Raw genomic sequence first — 22,112 nt, forward strand, 5'->3', positions numbered from 1 at the left:
AAAGATTTAATTGTATCTATGCCAATGAGAATATATCTGGTGGTTACAAGGTAGAAATCCGTATTTGTTTGCGCTTTGTAACTTATAAATAATCGCGTTTGTCGAAATGGGCGTATACGCATAGAAATCCTACTTTCGGTTTTAAAATTTAGACAAATAATAAATTACTTGCTAACTAGGCTATAGATTTAATGAGAGTTTTGCAAGCTTTCAAATTGCATCTAAATGTATTGATTAACATGTATTTCATTTCAAGGTGTGTTGCTTTAAACGATAACAGTCCAAGGGAAAAAACATATTCATTTAAAACCATAACAAAAAAAACACCAAACTCAAACTCTGAACCCAATCCATTTTTGAAAACAAACACCTCGGAATATATTGAAACTGAAAAACAGCAGTAAGGTAATAGTTAATATCGGGAATGGACGTAATCAACATTTTGCGGATTGATTTCTATTTAACATTCGATCATTATCTTTTATCCTGTCTTAACGGCTTGTTAAGATATTTAGGCAGTCTAACTTAATTTACAAAATCGTGTTTATTTCTCTTTCTCAAATAAAATGACTTGAAATTTATGACATCACTAAAACGATTTGTGTGTGCAATTGAAGTGAGATAAGCATACAAATAACACAAATGTAATGCGTGTTAATTAAATTAAACTCTTAATATATTATCCGGTCTGGGTACTTGTAACGAGGTTGTTCTTTTTTTTATCGCACATAATGCGCGCACTAAGTTTCTTACTTAGAATTGAACTGGAATATAATATATCTTGTTATATCTCTAATTTATCAGTGTTAGTATAAACTTCTACTTATGATAACCGATATTGCTATCAAACTTTCAAATATTATCCTCCCAATCAAATCACTTTATCGTACGTCGTCAGTAAACTTGATAAACGGTCATATGAATTCATAAGTTTAAACCGAATTGAATAAGTGTTCTTCGTAATTGGTAATGAAAAGATTTTAATGTTTCCACTTGTTTTGTGGATGGTATTGTGTAGTACTGAAAGAAAGGAAATCATTATAGTACATAGAAACTGGTCCCGTGACAGTGTTTATGTGTCGTGGAAGGTTGATCCTACTAACATATGTGTAAAATTTAATATGTTTAATTATTCAAATTTATATCAAACGTAAATGTAAACAAATAAAACATCCAAGCACGACATCATAATGTGATTGTTGTATTGCGAATACTTTGGATTTTGTAATTGACATTCTTGTTTCACTGGTCAGAGAAAGGGCAGAAACGGGGCAGCAAACTGTTAATGTGAGTATTGTTAATTATAATCATAAACATTTAGTTAAAGTTATGGACTAGCGCTGTTATCGGTTAAGGCCGACTCGACCTAACTTCGCATTCATCCGAGCAAGATAATTAAACCACTTAGCAATTATTAAGTTGCTTTTCAGAGAGAAAATATTCATGTGGAAAAAATGGTCAAATAATGCAAACACTGTTAGAAATAAATCTTCCTATGTCTTTTTAGTAGCGACCAGATTTGGGTCTTTTTATTAATCGCCGATTACGAACAGTACGAATTCAGAATTAATATAGCTCAATAGACATTTATACGACATTTACATAAATGCAATATTATATGCGTTGATTTTCACCAGCTTTATTTATAAAGGCTTACTTTTCGTTGTCGACTCGACTCAGGTACTATTTAAACGTACCCCGGCTACTCTTCAGAAGTATACTACAATGTACCCCGGGTACATAATCGTTGAATATTGAGCTACTTACGTTTGGGTTTTTTTTTCAGCATGGTATATGAACTTGGAAAGCTTAAGAGCAAAATCTAATGTTATGTTTTATTAATGTAGCCATCGTTATCATAATCATCATCATCATCGTCGTCGTCGTCATCATCTTTATCATCAACCTGAGCATAACTATCATCATCATCAATAGCAGCATATATATGGAATGTTCTGACTGTAAACAACAGTAACTAATATAACAGTAACATTAACCTATATATACCAGATCCAAAACATTGTCTAACTACAACATGTTCGGTTTTAAGTGTTTGTGTAATCGCTATTCGTAAAAGATAAAACCTAATAGTTGTGTCAAGTTTATCCGCTTCATACGAGTTATCATTGTTTATACAATAGGCTTATATTGTTGTATTTAGCAATCTGTATTTCTTATCAACTTGATATTGCTTGACCTATTTTAAAACCAGTTCTACTATAATAATTTTACCAATCTAATACCATTATTATACGAGTCTTTGCGTTCGTCACGCCCCTTTCCGTTCTGTCTAACCGATAGACTAACTTAAAGGGGAAAATAGGTGTTATCAACCCGTTGCAATTGCTGCTAATGGGTTCCTTCTGAGGTTTAGAGTAATTATCATATAAAGCTAAGCAATAAATGTCAGCCGTTCGGGTGTACTTACACAAACAAGGTGACTGTACCAGTGTTTTAATATCTAAATATTCTTTTCGCGCTTTCGCACAGTTCCTGATTGTCACGAGAAGGAACTTCTTTCAGTCAGCTGTACACGCAAGCGTCTATGTTTTTTCAGGGGTCTTATGACTTTCACGGATACAGTTCAATTTAATGACACCATCCCGTATCAATGCACGAACCTTTTTTGCGAATTGGTAGTGACTAGAAACATGTGTGCTTTTCCGCAAACTTTTCTGGAAAAGGTTACAAGCAATACGTCATCACACAATAAGAAAATTTTAACACAGCATATTTTCATATATTCAACTTTTTTTCTTATTGATTTTAAAGACATTATAACTTTGGGGTAAGACCATGTGTTAATTGTGACATTTATCCCCGGTTAAAACGAATTTCACATAATCAGTTTGCACATTGTTGGGTTAATTTATTTTTTGGCAATTGATAAAAGAGTCCGTCTTTCTGTTAAGTTTCTCTCCTGCTGGTACAGTTTTATTGTGTGTTTATTTATCGTCTATAAACATGATTCTTAACTTTCAGTATCCTATATTCATGGACGTCTGCAAAAAGGCATTGTGAAGAGCTGCTAGGTAAACTACCAGCCTGATCAGTTAAAGTCACGCCAAAACGGCTAAAAAACTAACTCTCTAATCGCCAGGCCGAGGAGGCGGTATATTATTTCCTTTCAGTTTATTTTACGGAATCCAGATAGTGCGATCTATAATCTCGCCCTTCCTTTCTCAATGGCGACACACGATACACGATTTATTGCGTAACAATGTGTAGGTTGCCCAAAAGGCGATATATCATGTTAAATATATAGTTCGTCGCCGCGACTGTCGCGCAAATATCGTGTATCGCTTTGTGTCTCGTGTGTCGCCCTTGATGAAAGAAGGGCGAGATTATAGATGGCACTACCAGGAATCCGTAGTATTTAGCATATGACGATGATTAAATAATTGCATTCGTCAACATTACATACAATTAATTGAATAGGAACCTTTAACATGAAATGATAAACAAGTGCATTAAAGACATATGCAGTCAATGAAACCTACAGTTTTTATTGAACGCGTTAGTTTTTCCTTAAGTTTAACAGGAAATATTACAAAAAGTACATGTTTATTATTGTAGTAATCCATATACATTGTTAAAGATCAAACGCAGTTTTGAAACGAGCGTTTTAATACACACTCGCACTTTGCAATAAAATATTACCAGCCGTTATAGCTGCAAATTTCCTGTATTGCACACTTTTTGCAATCATATGAATGCAGATATGCTTATATTTTAATATGTTTTTTTATGAACGTTTTTGTACAATTAATAACTCCTGATTTACTATAAGGAATCTATGTTTGTGTTGCTTATATAAGTGTAAGTTTACCATTGACATATTAACATTCCATAATGATATTAACTCATCTGTAATATTGTTTCTTGTATCTAACTGCAGAACTGTGTCAATGGCTGACCAAGGCATCAGACGTGATGAACCAGGAGAGGTCCCTAGACAGGTAAGTGTGTCCAGCAGTCACGCTTGGGTAAGACGGTCCAGTTTGTTTCCATTAAAACGATGATTAATTGTATTGATATATAAACACAGTCTATGGTTTAATATATTGCACTTATGATTGTTGATCATATTTTAAACTTATGATTATGTTATTGCTGACTACTTTTTATCGCATCACATAATGTTAATTTTATTCAAATTCTTTTGTTGGACATACATAACCACGAAGACGGAAACGTACGATTTCATTTCGTTTTTTAACATTCACTTACGCTGATATGAATCATTAGGAGTTTATATCAGTCAGTTTGGACATTCGTTATATTACTCTTGAACAGGTATGTGACCATATTCGGTTATATCGAATCACATGCAACAACACAAACACTTCAATACGAATATGTATATATTTTTAAGGGAAAAAGCTAGATAAACAAACAAATCGCATTTTACAAATGATGAGCCCGAGATTTTATGACGTCTTGAGTAATATGTCATCAAACTGCCAATTCATTCCCGCTAAAGGAATGAACAGTCGTAATATTGTATTATTATTTCTACTCTGCACCATTAAAAGATTGGGTTGGCAAGGCTCGCCGTTATTATGTTTCTAAGCCTCACTTACATGTGACAGTAGCCTGATATTCGCTACACATGTATATCACTTTGTATAGAAATAATTTAAACTTATTTCAGTTTCAAAATGAACAAGCCTCTGCTGAGACTTCTACTTTAATGAATGTTCTGGGTTATGGGCCTCACATCCGACAGGCTCGTATAGAAGCATACAAGGCCTCGGACAGGCATGAGACTGCAAAGGCGCTTGGTATTGTAACGTATATCACCACGGGTAGCAAGGCTGAGGGTCTGACCAGCTATCTGGAGAGCGATATAGACGTTTTGTTTGTTACAGAAAGTGTCATCTGTTTAGAAGATGGTGTTGATTCAAGTTGCGTTCCTGTGGAGACAACCATATTTAGATCCTGCAGTCGGATTAGTTACTCCGGACACTGTAGACTGCTACTCGAGAGATACGGTACACATATTTCGTATTTAGTGTACAATGCCTTGTGTGATGATGGATTTGGTCGCGGACTATTAAGAAGCGACTTATATGTTAATCAGTGGTTAAACGTTAAACACCCGGAAGGCATAGTACAACATGAGCGTGCTGGACCGTCAACGCCAGAAACATTTGGTGTTCTTGAAAGCGATACCGTGCATGCGCTACATTTTTACTGCCCCAGCATCCTAACAAGATGGGCGGCAAGACATCGCTACTGGCCATCAGCTGACGTCGTTAGGGAGGTTGTATCACTTGGAGCATTTGTTTCTCCTGTTGGGGTTAAAGGCAGCGATTACGAACATGTTGAATGGAGAATGTGTTTTAACACCGGGGAAAACGTACTGATAAATAATCTTAACGACACTCAGGTTAAATTATATGTGCTATTAAAAATGGTGAAGAAAGATGTATTACAACCGCAAAAGAAGGAGGTGACATCGTTCACGGTTAAAAACATTGTATTATGGATAGCAGAAAATAACCCGCACTCATTGTTTCATGAAAGAAGTATGTTTCACTGGCTTCATGAAGGATTATATGCGCTAAGAGTTGCTCTAGATACGAAAGAGCTGCCTTATTACATGATCCCAGGGCGAAATCTGATGGCAGCCTGCGCTCTGGATCATGAGCAGAAACGTTCTTGGATAGCTACTATTGATGAAATGATTGCGGAAGGTCCCCGGATGATATTGAGACTACCGAAGATACGACAAGCCATAATTGCTCACCCTGAGCCACTACGATGGTACAGCGGGAGGAGGATAGAGATGGAGATGCTGGAGCTGATATACATGAACAGACGCGCCCTCGGCATGGATGAAGAGACGGATGTTATTATGCAGGCAATAAACAGTCGTCAGGTGGAGATTTTGAGGGAGGTTGGGATGAGGATGATTATGGAAGGGACTCGAGTAAATGATATACGGAATGTATGGAATAGTATGTTGATGTAGAACGATTACACATATCAACAGCCATTTGACTTGCACTTGAAATTCACATATATAGATGTAAGGAGGTATCGTCTGTTGGTAATTAATTGTTGGATAGAGATGGAGTTGCTGTGGCTGATATGCATGAACAGAATGGCCCTCGGCATGGATAGAGAGACGGATGTTATTATGCAGGCGGTACGCAGACGTCAGAGTGAGATTGGTATGGACGTTATTATGAATATGATGATGGAAGGGGGTCGAGTAAATAATCATCGTAATGTATGGACAAGTATGATGATGTAAACAAATACACTTATCAAAAGCCATTTGACTTGCAACTGTAACACACGTGTATAGATAAGGGGTTGTCGTCTGTTGGTGATTGTTATTTATTGTGTGGAAGAATACTATGGAAATGTAATCTTTGTTAAGAAAACTGTTCATATAAACGTTTGAAAATTGTTGTATTAATCCTATGATGCCTATGAAGCGACGAAATGATGATGATTTGCTGATTTAAAACTTTGATCACATTTTTCGATAACATAATTGTTAAATAGGTGCGCTCACGTACAGTCAGATCCCCATGTTGAATGTTATCAAGGGTCTTAAAATATATCTATATATATATTTGTGTTATGCTTGACATGCGTCCATGTACGAGTTGTAACCCATTCAACATTAAGTTAATGTGAAAGCAGGTTTAATATTTATGACGATATAATAGAACAACACGCGAATACTTCTCCATTAAGTATAAAGATGTGTTTCGTACCTTATTGAAAGTATTTTTGGAAACAATTATCGATAGATCTATTACAAAACGATGCACTCTAGGTCCATGCTATATAGTAGCTTGTACGTCATGACGATATTCATTTTAAGGTTAAATAGTTGATTATATGTTTTTGTTATTGAAAAGGCTTGTGTTTTGGAAAAGACTCGTTGATCAAACGTCCGCAAATTTATTTAGTTAAGATATTGCTTTATATGTCAACCTGTAATGCTACTGTCGCGATACGATTTTATATATGTAACTGCTGAATTGTAATAGTTTTGTTCTTGCTGCTGTAACAGTATGGCTTACACAACTGTTGTCTTTGTATGTGCCAAATATTAAATATGATCATTTTATTGTATAAGAAAATGTATTATTATAGTGTTCGATTAAACGGTATATGTGGTGCAGATATTGCGTCCGCTTGAAAATCATTTACGCAAATTTGCTTTGAATTTAATAATACACTTTGTATAATTGTCCTTTTTACTCATTTTGCTTTGAAAGCATAATTGTTTCAGTTTATGTTTAAAACTGTATTTATTTATTTACATGTGAATTTAATATTGTTTTATATCTTTGTCATGAATATCATGTTTGATCTGGAACTGGGGGTCTTAGGTCAGCTTTTAAGAGACGTGCGAACAAATTGCTACCCAGGACATGCACGCTTCCTCTATTGCCACCTGTTGTCATGCTGTCCGTGTTTGGTAAATCCGGGAAAATGGACAAAGTAAGCGAATAGACATCATCTTCGCGAATATTCAACATACGTATATGATGATACTTTCATTGAACCTTCATATCAATTGACATTTGAAGAGCGGGCTTACTAGTATTTACTTTACGTTTATTTTGCTTAAAACATTCTTTATGTACTTATTTATTTTACGTTGTTATTCATTTGCCGCATTAGCCATCTGTTTTATGCCTCTTAAATGTTCTGTCTATGATTCCAAAATGCAGACGTTAAATCATGTTTTATTATTATGCTTAAATTAATCTAACATCAACAGCAATACGTTGTCAAATAAGACTTTGAAATTATCAACTACTATTTACCTTGAATATCTTCGACTGATGTTTTGGTGGTATAACAATATCATTAAAATTACTGTTAAAACCACTTACCAGTGAGGAACGCGAATATACATAAAAGTGAACTCCTTTGATTTGAGGTTGTTCGGATTGGCGGTATTTTACAATAAATGAATGAGTAAACAAATGAATGTTTGAGAGTGCATGAATGAGTATGCATGCATATCGTATGAATAGTTATTATTGCATAAACTCTATCTATAATGCCCTCTGGCGGAGTGCAGAAACTTGGCAAAAGGAGGGCTTGAACGGGAGAAATCGTGTATTAACAATGCGATTCACGTGCCGTTCAAGCCCTGTTATGTGTTTTTCATATCCATAAACTGGTCTACGCGCAGTTACTTCAGCATAAATGGGAAACTGAATAAGCACCAATTTCCTCATGCATGCAGGGATAATGACTATTTAAACAGTGATAATGACTATTTAAATCCACTTTTCAAGTTATACCATATGCACTCTCTTGACAACAGCTTTATTGTATTGGCTAAGTCATTGAAGTTAAGGTTATTTACTCACCACTTTCAAAAGACTATGCTGTAAATGTAAGTGTTTATGTACCTTCAACGTTCTTGCTGTAAATTCCAAAATAATTCCTCATTTCTTACTTTACGCGGCTGCATTTCAACTTTGCATTAATCCACTTTTTAAACACATTTTAAATCGAAAACTGCCTATCCGAAGGTAAAGCCTCGTCATTTCGGATGATGACCGAGTGAGGCATATGTAAAACACAACCTTGAACTTTTTTGAAATAATCGAATTATTTTGACGATGTCGAATGAACAAAACATTGTTTTCAATGTTATTTAAAATTATTTTGGTATGTGAGATTTGTTTATGCAATAATAGCGAAAATACACATTTTCTCGGACATGATCATCTGCGGGGGCTCTCAAAATCCGTTCCTGCCCTCGTGCTGCGCACTCGGGCAGGAACGGATTTTTTGAGCGCCCGCAGATGATCATGCCCACGAAAACGTGTATTATCCCTATACAGAATATATGAAATAATGACCCTCCTTTGAATACTAGGATTTTGGTACTATATAACGTCCCGCTCTCGACTGACATGGTCCCCCACGCCTGTTATCATTAAAGCAATTTAACTCTTTCTCTATGGAACATATTTGTGGAATCAAAGACCTATAAAATACAGTCTTATCAAAGACTGAACCGGCAAATTTTCGCCGATGATAACCACTTGTTTACACTGTTTAACACTTGTTTAACATTGTATTTGTAACAATCAATCTTAACTTCAAACAATCATTTTAACAACAAAAATGTGATAATCGCCTGAAAATAATTCATTAAGTAACTTATTTATCCGACATCGGCAAAGCGGGATCGGTTACCATACACGCGCTGCCATTTTAACAGGTACTCGCTGGTAGCTAACCACGTGACCCCGTCGCGAGATGTTTACGGGAAAGCGGTTGGTTTCCCATCCTGGTATTATACGTCTTTGCTCAACACAAGCACGTGTTCTTGATCGACGACTTGCAGAAGACCTGTTGCGATCCCATGATCATTATTCGCCTATAATGCTAGAACATTTTGACTTCAGATTTTGGAGAGTGCTGTAAGTAAACGTACCTGAATATACATACGATGACGCCGTCAAGGTAAACCCATGAGCATTTGAGAAATACAATACAAATGGGTTCATATAAATCATACATTTTTCATTGACAGTTAACTGTTTATAAAAATAAGCCTAATTAAAATCGGGGAAATAATAGTGTCAGCAGTTTTAACAACGTAAAGTTTCTATCAACAACGCCAGTAGGAAATCTATTTGCGTAGGCTTAGTGCTAATGTATTTTTACTAGTTATCCATACTTATCTGTAATAATGTTTCTTGACATATCTTTCCAAGATTGATAACCAGCAAGATTGCAGTAAGCACTTCTGAATTATGGCCCTTGAATTATAAAAATGCGGCGTCTCATCAGGGTCTGCGCTATTTGCATAAAGGAATTTCTGTAAGAGATAGTCTAAATATAGAAATAAATATACAAGACATCCCTAATTTTGGAAATAAATTGATCCAATTTAGAAGGATGGGAGAGTCCACTAGGCATGAATGGGTTAACCTTTCCCAATCTCTTGCGCAAACAGCGCATATGATATGATAATAAAACTTTGTGATAATCTAATATAATCTATTCCCAGATTGATAATTATGAAACGCTTCTGAACTATGGCCCTTGAAGTATACAAATTGGCCAAATTTACCTTGTTTTCAGTGTAATTCAACTCGGTTTTCCCCGTATCAGCATCAAACTAGGACACAATATTTGTGGACAGTAAATCTCTGCAAAGGACAATAACCAGGAAGATCGCTCGAAGCACTTTTCTTTAATGGCCCTTGAATAATCTAAATTTGTTCAAATGAATGTTCTTCGTTATCTAACTCAAATATTTTTTATCTAATACAAGTAATCATCAAACCTGATATTGTAACCCAGACATTTAAATTTGCGTATTTTGTTACAAGTGTACACTTGTATTTTTGATAAAGTATACTCAATCAGCATAATAACTTCAGCATTTTTTTCTTTGAAATGACAAGGTTCAGACGTGAAATATTTAGAAAATCACATCATATTGTTATTCTCTTCCATGTTTTTTTTTATATTATGCACCATGCAATGAGTGATATCAACGAATTTCCGAAAAGATACAGATGTAGCATCATTACATAATTTTTTCTCTCAATTTATGTTTAAAACTTTTACTATGGTGAGCTATCTAGGGCATGTTGCCCTTATTGTCACCATCTAAGCCTACATTATACCTTATCTGGGACGACACTACGCACATGCATTAATCCTTTCAGTGCGGGAACCGAATTTTGAAGGCCTTTGCAAACAGTTTGGATCCAGATGAGACGCCACAGAACGTGTTTGGATCCAGATGAGACGCCACAGAACGTGGCGTCTCATCAGGATCCAAACTGTTTGCTATTCTGATAGTATTCTTTGAAAAAATCGAAGAAAATGCTAATTTTAGAAATTCAGCAGACGACATTTTAGCAGAAGACAAATTTCCCAGCATGCAAAGGGTTAAGCCCCGTTTTCCCAGAACGTGGATCGTATAACTACATGTAAATGATAATTACCTCGGATCTGTCAAGCAGAAATGTAAGCACTCGTGAATATTAATCTCGAAGGCCTTCTAGAATATTGAGTGGCGCGATTTCAATGGTTTTGCATAATTTGAAACACAATTCAGAATGACAAATAGTAATTATCACTAATATTGCTCATTGGTTTCTTTCATTAATAGTTAATGAGTGCAATGCAATATGCACCGTAGAGCAACATTCAATCAACACATTCAACAGAGTTCCGAAATGCATGCACTTGTGGAGATTTCATAGCTTTTTTCATCATGATCCGATGAAGAATATCAACACAAGATTGCTGTACAACCACAGCGTAGAGGTATGAGCGGTTTTGAGCATAGCTGTATCATACCACTATTGACTTATTAACAAGTGATGACGGTCAAATACTGTTGTGATTTTAAGTCGTTAGTTTTATACTAAAATTGACTTAAAATCACGTATTTAAAATTCAATTATGTAGAAAATAACGCATGAGCATACAATAAGAAAAGGTTACAAACTGGAAATCGAACCCGATCTGGAAGGTGAAATATCTAACACTATTTTACTTTTGAACGCAGTGCCTACCGTTAAACGAGAGGTCTCACTTGAATTGGAAATGACGATGATGATGATGATGATGATTATGATGATTATGATTATGATGATGATGATTATGATGATCACGATGACGATGAGCATGATGATTTCTTGTAGAAAAGTAAGTGATGAAGAATGTGTTTAATAACCTGTCGACATTGTATATGATACCATTCGTTCGCACTCAAATATTTACAGTTAGTTTGTAAAACGCCACTGGAAATTGTATGGATCTTCATAGGAAATTGAGCGCACACGCGTTGAATAACCATCGTTTAATCTTTGATAGATATTCATATGATATATTTTTGTTTCTCGTTTTGTCGCGTGGAGAATAAATCGTTAAAAATTGAGGCTATATAATTCACTATCTGTAAGGCTTTGAACTGGAGTACAAACTCATAATTACGGCTTCAATATTCATGAGCTTTCTGTGATATGGTAAGGAACAGAGAGTCCATGAATATTTCACGGATCTACCGGGGTTTGTCTGATTTAGATCATTTAAAAGTGTTCATTAGAGCTGGATATTGAATGTACGAACCCACAGCTGATTAACCCTTTCTCTCTCAGAAGCAAAGTAAAAATGGCTATGTGTAAACAGCATAAAACCAGAACAGCCTGTGAGTTACTCGCAGTCTGTTCAGGTTTAATGCTGTCTTCTGCTCATCAGTATCTCAGGGTTGGACATGAAGCCTTTAAAACTTGAATTCAGTAAGAAAGGTCTTTAATTACATTAAACTTTCTAAGGAATGCATGAAAATACGTATCTAAGGGATAAAAACTGATTAAGAACATGGGCTGTACCCATATAATCCTATCGCACTTGATAAACCCGAACGCAAAAATGGCGGAAATAGAGGCTGAGCGAGATCCACCAGCCGTTAAAGAGGAGTTGAAAACGCAAGCTTTATGACGTTCGTAAGGAGTTAGAGACGTACGGACGAACAAGTTCAGAGCCTAATGCCTCCATGACAAGCATTATGTCCACTCCGTAGGGGCATAACAGTGTACATCATGGATGTTATAGTGAGGGTCAAATGAGCTCGATGAAGATCAACATCATCTTGTTTAGACTACCGTGCAATAGTTAAAAAATCCTGAATGCGTTTCCACTATTCCAAGAATTAGCATCATCTGCGAACAGTGATACGATTAATTTAATCACAAACGTGTACATCTACAATTCCAAACCTGACTGAAGTGTTTTTTCTTATCAAGTCATGTCCATATAGTTAGTTCCGGTCTATATTGTATGATACCAAAACTTCAAGTTTTAAAGACACTATAGCCTACTTATCACTCTTCAAACACAATTACTCTAGGACAGGGCCTTATGGGGCTTCTTGAAAGATTTTCGTATTTTTTAAAATATATGTAAATTACTTTCTAACAAAACTGTAATATTAAAAATAATTTTAAATTAATTAAAATAACAAGAACAAAAGATAGACATAAAATGTGACTACGCTAGGGATCGAGCCTGGGACCTCTAGAAGCAAATGTTTGCCCATTCCCGTAGGAAATATTGTGTCCGCCTACCGACGGGGTCACGGGTTCGACCCTCACTGTCGGAGTTTTCTTTAAATCTCAACCTAAGTACTGGTTCTACCCAGGAAATGGACACTTGAACGTTTCAATAAGCCCTAAGCTCTCGATGAAATCGAGATAAATTATACAGCTATAAACTAAACTAGCATATAAATCATTGCCAGTTCAAATTTGACCGTCAAGCGATGTTCTTTTCCAGTTAGCATTTCGAAGGACTGAATCGTGTCCCCGAGGGTACGCACGTTCCGATGAAGGACAAAACATTTAATTTCCATGCTTAAAGCGTTCCTGCATAATTAATGATAAGCTCGCTGTAGGACAGCCGGAAGATAGATAGACCTGACACCGCATCCGTTCCGCATTATGATTTCCGTATATATTATTTAAGAGAATTTAATTGGTTCCAATGACTTCAGACATGTTTCTTCCATGTAGTAATGGTTACGTTTCGTATTTCGGAAACAATATATTGCACCGTCGGTTTATTTAAAATTAATAAAGATAACATATTAAGTATGAGCGCTTGAGCAAGACATTATGCTGTTCCATATAGATATTCAACAATTGAACAAACTTTGTTTTAATTTAGTTGTATTTTTGTTTACTGCATCACGCTTGACTTCTTTTATATTCAAAAGGATATCGTAATGCACTATAGATATCCCAAATTCTTGGAGCACATTGGCAAAAGCTTATATGCATAATTTTACTATTATTCCTTAATGACGTACAAATTCGTTTTACAGTTATGTCGTATCGTTTATCACTATATTGATGATAAGTTTCCTTTAATAGTATTAAGCAATCTTCAAAGCGCCCATGTGAATTATCACCACATCTGAATGCACAAATTACCTTAAGGGTGCTATAAGGGGTCAGAGCTGTGGATTACTCCTTGCTTTAAAAGAATTCGGTTGTTGTTAGTTTTATCGCGTGGTGCAGTTTTGCCATATAACTGCGCTTCATTGACACTTTATTAACAAAAATGTTAACGACAACCTTCAGAAGAAATATTCTTAGAAAGTAGCTGTAATTGCGTTGGTAATCTGATGTCATCTGATGTACTGACAATCCGTTTTCTTTACAGAAAACACATATCTGGCTTTTTCCGTTGGATCACGTAACAATATAATTGAATATTAGTCTATCAATTATTAAGCGAGTTAAATTGATTTGGCCTATGTTCTTTGAATCGTTAAGTCGCGTATAAATAATAACAATAATTGCTAATTAGTAACGAATGAGTGACTGGAACGAGGTAAAGGCAACTGTGGAGGCCCGTCTTGGAGTGACGTCACAGCTACAAGTATAATACTCATATTAATGATGATGATGATGATGACCACGATATTTAATAATAATCACGACGATGTCGACGACGACGACGACGATGAGGATGATTTTGTTGACATTGATATTTTCGTTTTTTTATTTATATATTTATTTAAATATCATTCTTTTATGAGAAAAAAACAGAACATTATACGTTCAATTTAAACATTTAAAGCTCATTATCATTAATACTAAAACATATTTTATAATTACAATAACATGCGTTTGCAATATAATATCAATATAAAGACTGCATCATGTCAAATTTAGATCAAATGAAATAAACATTATAAAATATCAAATAATTTGCGTGAGAATATCACACGGTTAACCTTTGCACTAACACAATGATGACTTAGTGTCAAAATTGCAATAAGAAATATAATATTGTGCATTTGTTTTCTTTGTGAAGGAACAAACCCTTAACTTGTATTACATATATAAGATATTTTATCGCATTTAAAGGAATTTGAAACAAAACACGGAGAGTTGTTTTAGTACTTTTTTGTTTAAACTATTTAGTAGCTCAATAAACTTGTACATTTTCGGGCGGTATCTAAAATACTTTGGAATAAATACATTCTAAATATCGGAATATTAAATAAGGCTATTAAATTACAAAGTGATATCCACATTAAATACCTTTATCATAATAGTCCGGGTTTGGTGCACAAACGTTCTTGAAATAGTGTAAATATATCAAATACAGAATTCTTCAATTGACAAAAGCGGGATATGAAAGTTATTGGTCATGACAGGATTCCGTTCAATTGTTGTATCATAAATAATTATATCAATAACATCAATAGTAATTGATATTGAAACTTAAAGCGGTATATATAAGCCGCGTTCTGGGAAAACGGGGCTTAATGCATGTGTGTCAAGTGTCTCTTAGATTAGACTGTGCAGTCATCATGGACGACACTTTCCACCTAAATTGCATTTTCGTTAACTTAAAGAAAAGTCTTCATATAAACGAAACATTCTATGAAAGAGGAATTCGTATTTCTGATAAGCCTGTGCGGACTGCACAGGCTAATTCGGGGTGACACTAGGCACGTGCATTAAGCCCCGTTTTCTCAGAACACGGCTTATATATTTTATGTTTTGCTTTGGACACCTGCACCACAATTCACGCAGAAGACTTATTGATATCGACCTATGAGGGTACATTTCATACGAGTAAGTCGAGAGACGCGGTTGACGGGCCTCTACAGCTGTTCATCAGTTATGCATGCCGTCGCGGCAATCTGTGTGGGTGACAAGGGCAGTTGTCGACAGAAGAATACCTGCATAACAGTTTCGTACAGACCCTTGGGTTAGTGGCATGGTGTCACACGGTTAAAGGAATTTTCGAATTAATCCGTGTTTTTAATATTTTGAAATATTGCGGATACTTACGTTTAATTGCATGTCAGAAGTAAGAATAAGTTATCAAAACGTTGTAACATGAAATTAGTCAGTCTTGATTATTTTTTTATTGAAAAAAAATCTGTAATTTTTACTTATATCAACTTAAAAGACGGACTTTTCATAAACTTGTTATGAGTATATATATGGATAAGAGGATGATGCACGTTAAATGGCATCCATAACGGAGCTATGGCCCTTTGTATCTTTAAAAAATGCTTTTTTGAGTGTCAAATGTCATGTGTCCAGAAGCATATTGGCGGGGGATATCAATTCAACGAATTTGCTTGTTTATTTCTACATTTGAACTGAAATTAATACCAAAATGCCAGCTATACATTTTGACCGAACACGCTCAAACGTTAACAAATAGCTGCTTTTAAAACGGGGAATACAAAAAAGCTAACATAACAAGTTAAGTAACAAAGATAAGATACGCAAAAATATGAGGGGGGCGTCGAACATATTCGGGACTTTAAACTAAAAGCGTGCCTCGAAGAAAGGACATGCGGTCTTCTTAATTTGTACGAGTCCCGGGGTAAATAGACAGGTAGGACTTTAGATTCCAATATATTATACGGGATCCTAAGCCATTTAACAGACATAAAAGCATGTATATCAATGTTGTTTCCAATTAACACTTAATTTAAACAAATATACCAGGATTTTAAGTTTATTTTACGGATAAAAACACACAAACCACGGCATACCCCCCAAGATGATATTGAGAGATGCATGTATGATGTATTAACTTTTAAATTTTTAACTTTTATTGAAAAAAAAAGACGACGCCTTGTGCTGTTTGTGGTATTGGACTCCAGGGTTATACCCTCCGGCCAAGTATTGTGACCACCAACCTAAACTCACATTCTCATGGGAATTGAACCCCGGTCGTTGTGGTGAGACGCTCATGTACCAACTATAGCGCAAACAAGACAGCCTATTGGTAATTGCATAACTCGGTAATTTGTTGATAATTTGATCCTCGTTCTGGGAAAGCTGGACTTAGAGCATGTGTGTAAAAATTCATCTTTGATTAGCCTGTGCGGATCAGGGACGACACTTTCCGCTATAATGGTATTTTTTCTCGGAGAAAATCCAGTTTATGCGGAAACTGTGTGTCGTCCCTGATAAGCATGTGCGAAGTACACAGGCTAATATGGGACGACACTTAACGCACACGCATTAAGCTCCATTTTCCCAGAGCGATGCTCAATGTATAAATTGCACGTGCTCATCTCCAGCACCATGGCCTCTGATCGACCAATGAGCGAGACGACCATACTCCGGAAGCACGCTCTCTACCAGACGAGTTACGTGGAAAACCGTCACGTGATGTCGCCTAGAATTGGCAGAAGTCCATCTCCCGCCAGAAATCCACTCTTTAAAAAGAAGGTAACTGTTTGTTACCATTCTGAATCCGATTGTTCAATCTTCCAAGAAGTTTAGAAGGCGGTCAATACCTTTTCTGAATTTTCAAAATATATATTTAAATAATAATCTAGGATACAATATATACATCAAGTTTGTAGCAATCGTGCATGGTGGGAAAATTTGAAATCCCGCATAGGACCTACGTCATTTCATTGTCTATTTTATGCAAAATAAAGTATAAGTACGTATTATGTGCGACTCACAATAAGTGATATGATTACACATGTATATTTAACGCGTTAAATAGTTAGAAATTATATAATGATGATGATGCGTATCAAGTATAAGATTTTCTCGTCATATAACACATCAGGGGCCGTATCCACAAAGATCCTTAGGCATTTTCTTAGTTATTTACTTAAGTTCTAAAAAACACCTAAGGCAAGATTTTCCCTTAAATATTCTTCTTAAAAATTCCTTAGGAAAAAGATTAGGTAAGTTTTTGTCTCGTGCATTTTTTTCCCTCAGTGAAACATAATTCGCCTAAGGAGTGACTTAAGTTTGTTGTCAGGGACATCCCCGGGTTCCCTGACATAAAAATAGCATCACGATGACGTCGTCATTATAACATACCACGAGATTTCTCGGCACACAAAAATGGCGGTTGTCTCTGTCTTAAGAGAATCGGTTGAATTTTATTACGTGTTTTAATTTCCGAAGCGTGCCACAAGGAGTTTTTATGGAAAACATAAAGGGAGTGGCTTTTATTACATGCATACAATGCTTGTGAATTTAAGCAGCATTAAATGCCATGTTTTATTTGTGATTCCCACTGTCGGCGTTTGGGTTTTTTGTGGATCTTAAAATAGCACTGAAGCGATACCGGATGTTTATAGCAGATGGCGTTTTTGTCAAAACAGTCAAAATGGAAGAAAAAAAAAACGCAATCCCAACTTTTCGCTGCAAGATTCCTTGCTTCTTACCCAAATAATGGAAGAGACGCATCCCGACTTCCATGATATGGACATGTCTTTCCACAAGGTTGATAAGGCTAGATTCAGCAATCGTACGTATCAAAATATTGGTATCAAGCTTTAGACACCAACCAGAGAATCATTTGCATAACACTCAGTCTTCAAAATTAGCTTTGAAAAGTTATTTGCCAGACTGGCCAGCTACTGAAGAATTCACTACATGCCTTTTAATATTTTTATGTCCAATAATAATGTTTTTACACATATTCCTACAACACTTATTTAAGCTCTTGATTTGTTGGAAATTAAGTCAGTGTTTCAACAAGTATTATGTATGAATAATAATCTCTGCAATTAAGAAGGATCAGTTTCCACTTGTAATTTTTTTGTCATCTTACACAATAACCATTTCATGATTATTCAACGTGAAACTTATTATTGGCCCAACAGTTTTTTTTTATATGCTACGGGCATTTTTACATGTGTCAATTTTTATGCCTGTGAAATGTCTGTGAGCAGAATGGTAATAATAACGTTAAAAACGGCAATTGAATTGATAATAGAAAACACAATCAGTTTTAATTACTGGTTACAAAAATAACCGATTTTGTTACAAAATTATCGATTAATGATTACGAAATAACTGAAAATGCGTAGCTACGAGTACGAAACGGCTATGCTACGAAATGACCGTAAACCCAATTCAACATTTCCGGATTTTCCACGTTACTGACTCAAACAAACAAGTATGATTCTTTCATAAACACAAAAACACTTCACATCAACTGCTTTTAAATCAGTGTTTACATTTGTATAACAAAATAACAGCTTGAAACCAACGTGCGAAAACTTCCTCGATCAATTCCTTATTTTTTTACATACGGAAGTAAACATTGCAACTTCCTGTCTCGCTAACAAATATAAACGGGTAGAAACAATTACTATTTAAATCAACTGCACTATCGATAAATTTATCAAAAGAAATAAGATACACCCACCGATTGTGATGATTTTCTAACTTCTCTCCTTGAAAACAGGATTCCGCGTTAAAATGGACGCTACGTTAGTTTTTTCCTTAATATCTAAGGGTCCTCCGGAGGTTTCTTAAAAGTTAAGACGAAAATGCCGACTTGAGGCAAAACATAAGGGCATTTTGTTTTGTGGATAGTACTTGAGGAACATCTTAAAAATTAAGGGGAATCTTAAAAATTAAGGGGAAAATATTTAAACTTAGGCAAAAATCTCCCTCAGGATCTTTGTGGATACGGCCCCAGGATATTCCTCATATTTTACACATCACTGCTATTGTGCAGAGAGCCCCCAGCGTACCGAGCAAGACGAAAACAAGCGTCCAGAAGGATCGGAGTCCACCGCCACTCCTGACGCGCACGCGACTCAGTCTAAATCAGCTCGACGCTCGCAGACTTCAGCGGCTCGACCGACAGCGGCCGTGGCAGGAGAAACCACCGAAGCAGAAAAAAACAAAAGGAACCCTCAGTAAGTACCGAAAGTGCAAGAATATCTTGCATATTTATTAATTACCGGAGAATAATGATATAGCGAATAAACCTAATATGTGAGCTGTTTTTTATTACCGTAAAGAAACTTACGCAAATTTTGCTGACATACAAGTAGATTGCTTGTTCCTTTTGGAAACGTTGTATTGTGGTTTTGAATTTTGAAGCCAAAACGAACAGTTAAATGGCACTGGCAAATGATCATAATACTACCCAATTGTAATAACATTAAAATAAACGTAAAACACCGATTGTGTAACAAAAAAACGTATAATGAATTGCAAATAAATTAATTTAATTGTCACAAGTAATGGCCTTAAACAAATATTCTGTTTTAACTGATGTATATATCCGTACCTTAATGGTCAGAAATTAAGTTGTGAACATTTTGCCATCAAGAGACATACATGTATACGCTCAAAACAAAGATAAAACAGCGATTTCATTTAAGAGGAAGACTTTTTTTACCCTTTACCACTTATTTATAGGTATTGGACCCTTTACCACTTAGACACGTTTTTAACCCTTTACCGCTTAGATACGTATTTAAATGTCAATACCCACGGTTTTCCTGTAGGCGCAGTGGTTTGTAAACCCGCATCTCTCAATGGCGACCACAGTTTAATCCCCGCTCCAAGCGCACGTGAGCTTGATTATTGGTCACCATACCGGGCAGGTTGGGCTTCCACCGGGTTCTTACGTTTTCAGCCTCAGCACAAGACCACCTCAAACACTGATTACCGGTATCTTTCAATAACAACTAAATACCTGGAAATTGCTGATTTATTTCAAAATTCATCTCTACTTTCGTGAGTCTAGGAAGTTATTGTGGTTGGAGTGCAGAGAGACACTGCATGCCCTCCTATGAGCTGCCTTAGACACGGACGACCCTCGTTAACTTCGAAATTAAAAAAATAATACAACCTACGCACTATGTAAAAAATTACACGCTGAGCATTTATTTTCATGTTTCAGGAATATTTTACGACAAAACTCTGCCAACTGACGTCGATACATCAGATCTGAAATTTAAAGCGCGGAAGTATGTGTCCAATTCGAAATATGGCGACATTTACATGATAAGGTACTCATTTTGTTAGCAATAATTGTTGTTAATGTAAATTTAACTTCATATGTAAGTTCTTATATGGGGAACTCAATTTAACAAAGAACCTTTGCCGTGCAACCACCCGGCTGATGTTGCCGGCATGGCCACGATGCTGATATAGCTTCTGCCACTAATTCTCGCTCTCTTAACTATTTTAGAGAAATCAATAAAAAAGAGAAACCTAAACCGGAAACCCCTCCGCGGAAGTGGCTCTGGGAGGACGAGTACATGCTGTGGATGGCAACCGGAAGTAGGGATAAGTACCTCGAAGACAGAGGATCGACTCGCACAAAAGCGGTTCCTTTGTCCCAAACCGGAAGTTTGAAATCCTCGTCAACAACTAAGTAACTGATTTAGATAACTGATCACTTTTTTCCTTTTTTCGATGACTGGACTAAATTGTGAACAAAACGTTTAAATCAGGAAGAGTACTTGCAGAATAAGATGGGTTTTTTTTTGTTTTTGTTAGTTATAAAAGCATTATTGTTAATAGTTAAACATTGTAAATATAATTTTAAAAAATGTTAAAGGAATAATGAATAAAGTAATACAATAAAATAAATTGACCTCTCCTTGTTTGAGTTACCTTTCCTAACACATGAACATAATGTTTCCCTATTGCAATACTTAGAGATCTCTATTAATTAAGTTATATATATTTATTATACATAGGTCGGCCATTCTACCAACATTAAATGAATATCCACGCCCGAACGCTGATTTCTACGCGTAAGTCTCACAAACGCACAAATTGTACATGTAACGCATGCGCATACGGGTTTTCCGTTGTTAAAACACATTATATGCACTAAACGCATGCCCACACGGCGTTTCATATTGAAAAAGTTAACTTTTATGCATGCACCTAAAATCTTTCATTGTTGTAAATGCCAATGCTTCGAGTTCAAAAACTAGTATTATAATTATTTACATTTTGTATAATTGATCTGAATTTCCACTCACTCTTATTTGCCTTATAAGCCCTATACAACATACAATACTCTACATACTTTTGGGTATATCAATTTACAATTAAGAGTTTGTACGCAGTCCAACTCGTATTTAGCCAGGAACATAACAAATATGATAAGTTATGATAAAATAAAAACACGTCTCGCTATTGCCAAAAAAATCGATAAAAGAAACATGCCAGAAATAAGTAAGTCTTTAATTATTTAAAAAAAGTATTATGGGTGTAATAGTTTCACGCATTCGTTGAAACTGGTTTGCACATCAATTAAAGAACGAATAGCCATTGTTACTTGATAAAACATACGATTGAAACTGCTTTTATCGA

The 22,112-nt window shown here is 35.6% G+C and overlaps 3 protein-coding genes across 39 annotated transcripts in view; 2 read left to right on the plus strand and 1 right to left on the minus strand.

Moving 5' to 3' along the window:
* LOC127839152 (uncharacterized) overlaps positions 1–7,900 on the plus strand; it is a 158,239-nt gene extending 150,339 nt beyond the window's left edge. For 12 of the 36 annotated variants that reach the window (XM_052367356.1, XM_052367361.1, XM_052367360.1 and 9 more), the window contains one exon: positions 4,655–7,900. In XM_052367356.1, coding sequence (XP_052223316.1) covers positions 4,655–5,977 — 1,323 coding nt within the window. In that variant the 3' untranslated portion in view covers positions 5,978–7,900. Of the gene's footprint in view, positions 1–724; positions 1,288–2,982; positions 3,113–3,898; positions 3,960–4,654 lie in introns of those variants that run through there. The other 24 variants (XM_052367380.1, XM_052367374.1, XM_052367372.1 and 21 more) reach the window with 6 other exon arrangements.
* Positions 1–22,112, plus strand: part of LOC127839489 (collagen alpha-1(XII) chain-like) — a 308,993-nt gene that overhangs the window by 125,076 nt on the left and 161,805 nt on the right. The gene's annotated exons all lie outside the window — the stretch shown is intronic.
* LOC127839150 (ral guanine nucleotide dissociation stimulator-like 1) overlaps positions 1–22,112 on the minus strand; it is a 357,707-nt gene that overhangs the window by 107,138 nt on the left and 228,457 nt on the right. The gene's annotated exons all lie outside the window — the stretch shown is intronic.

This window comes from Dreissena polymorpha, chromosome 7, assembly GCF_020536995.1.
Source record: "Dreissena polymorpha isolate Duluth1 chromosome 7, UMN_Dpol_1.0, whole genome shotgun sequence".
Lineage (NCBI taxonomy): Eukaryota > Metazoa > Mollusca > Bivalvia > Myida > Dreissenidae > Dreissena > Dreissena polymorpha.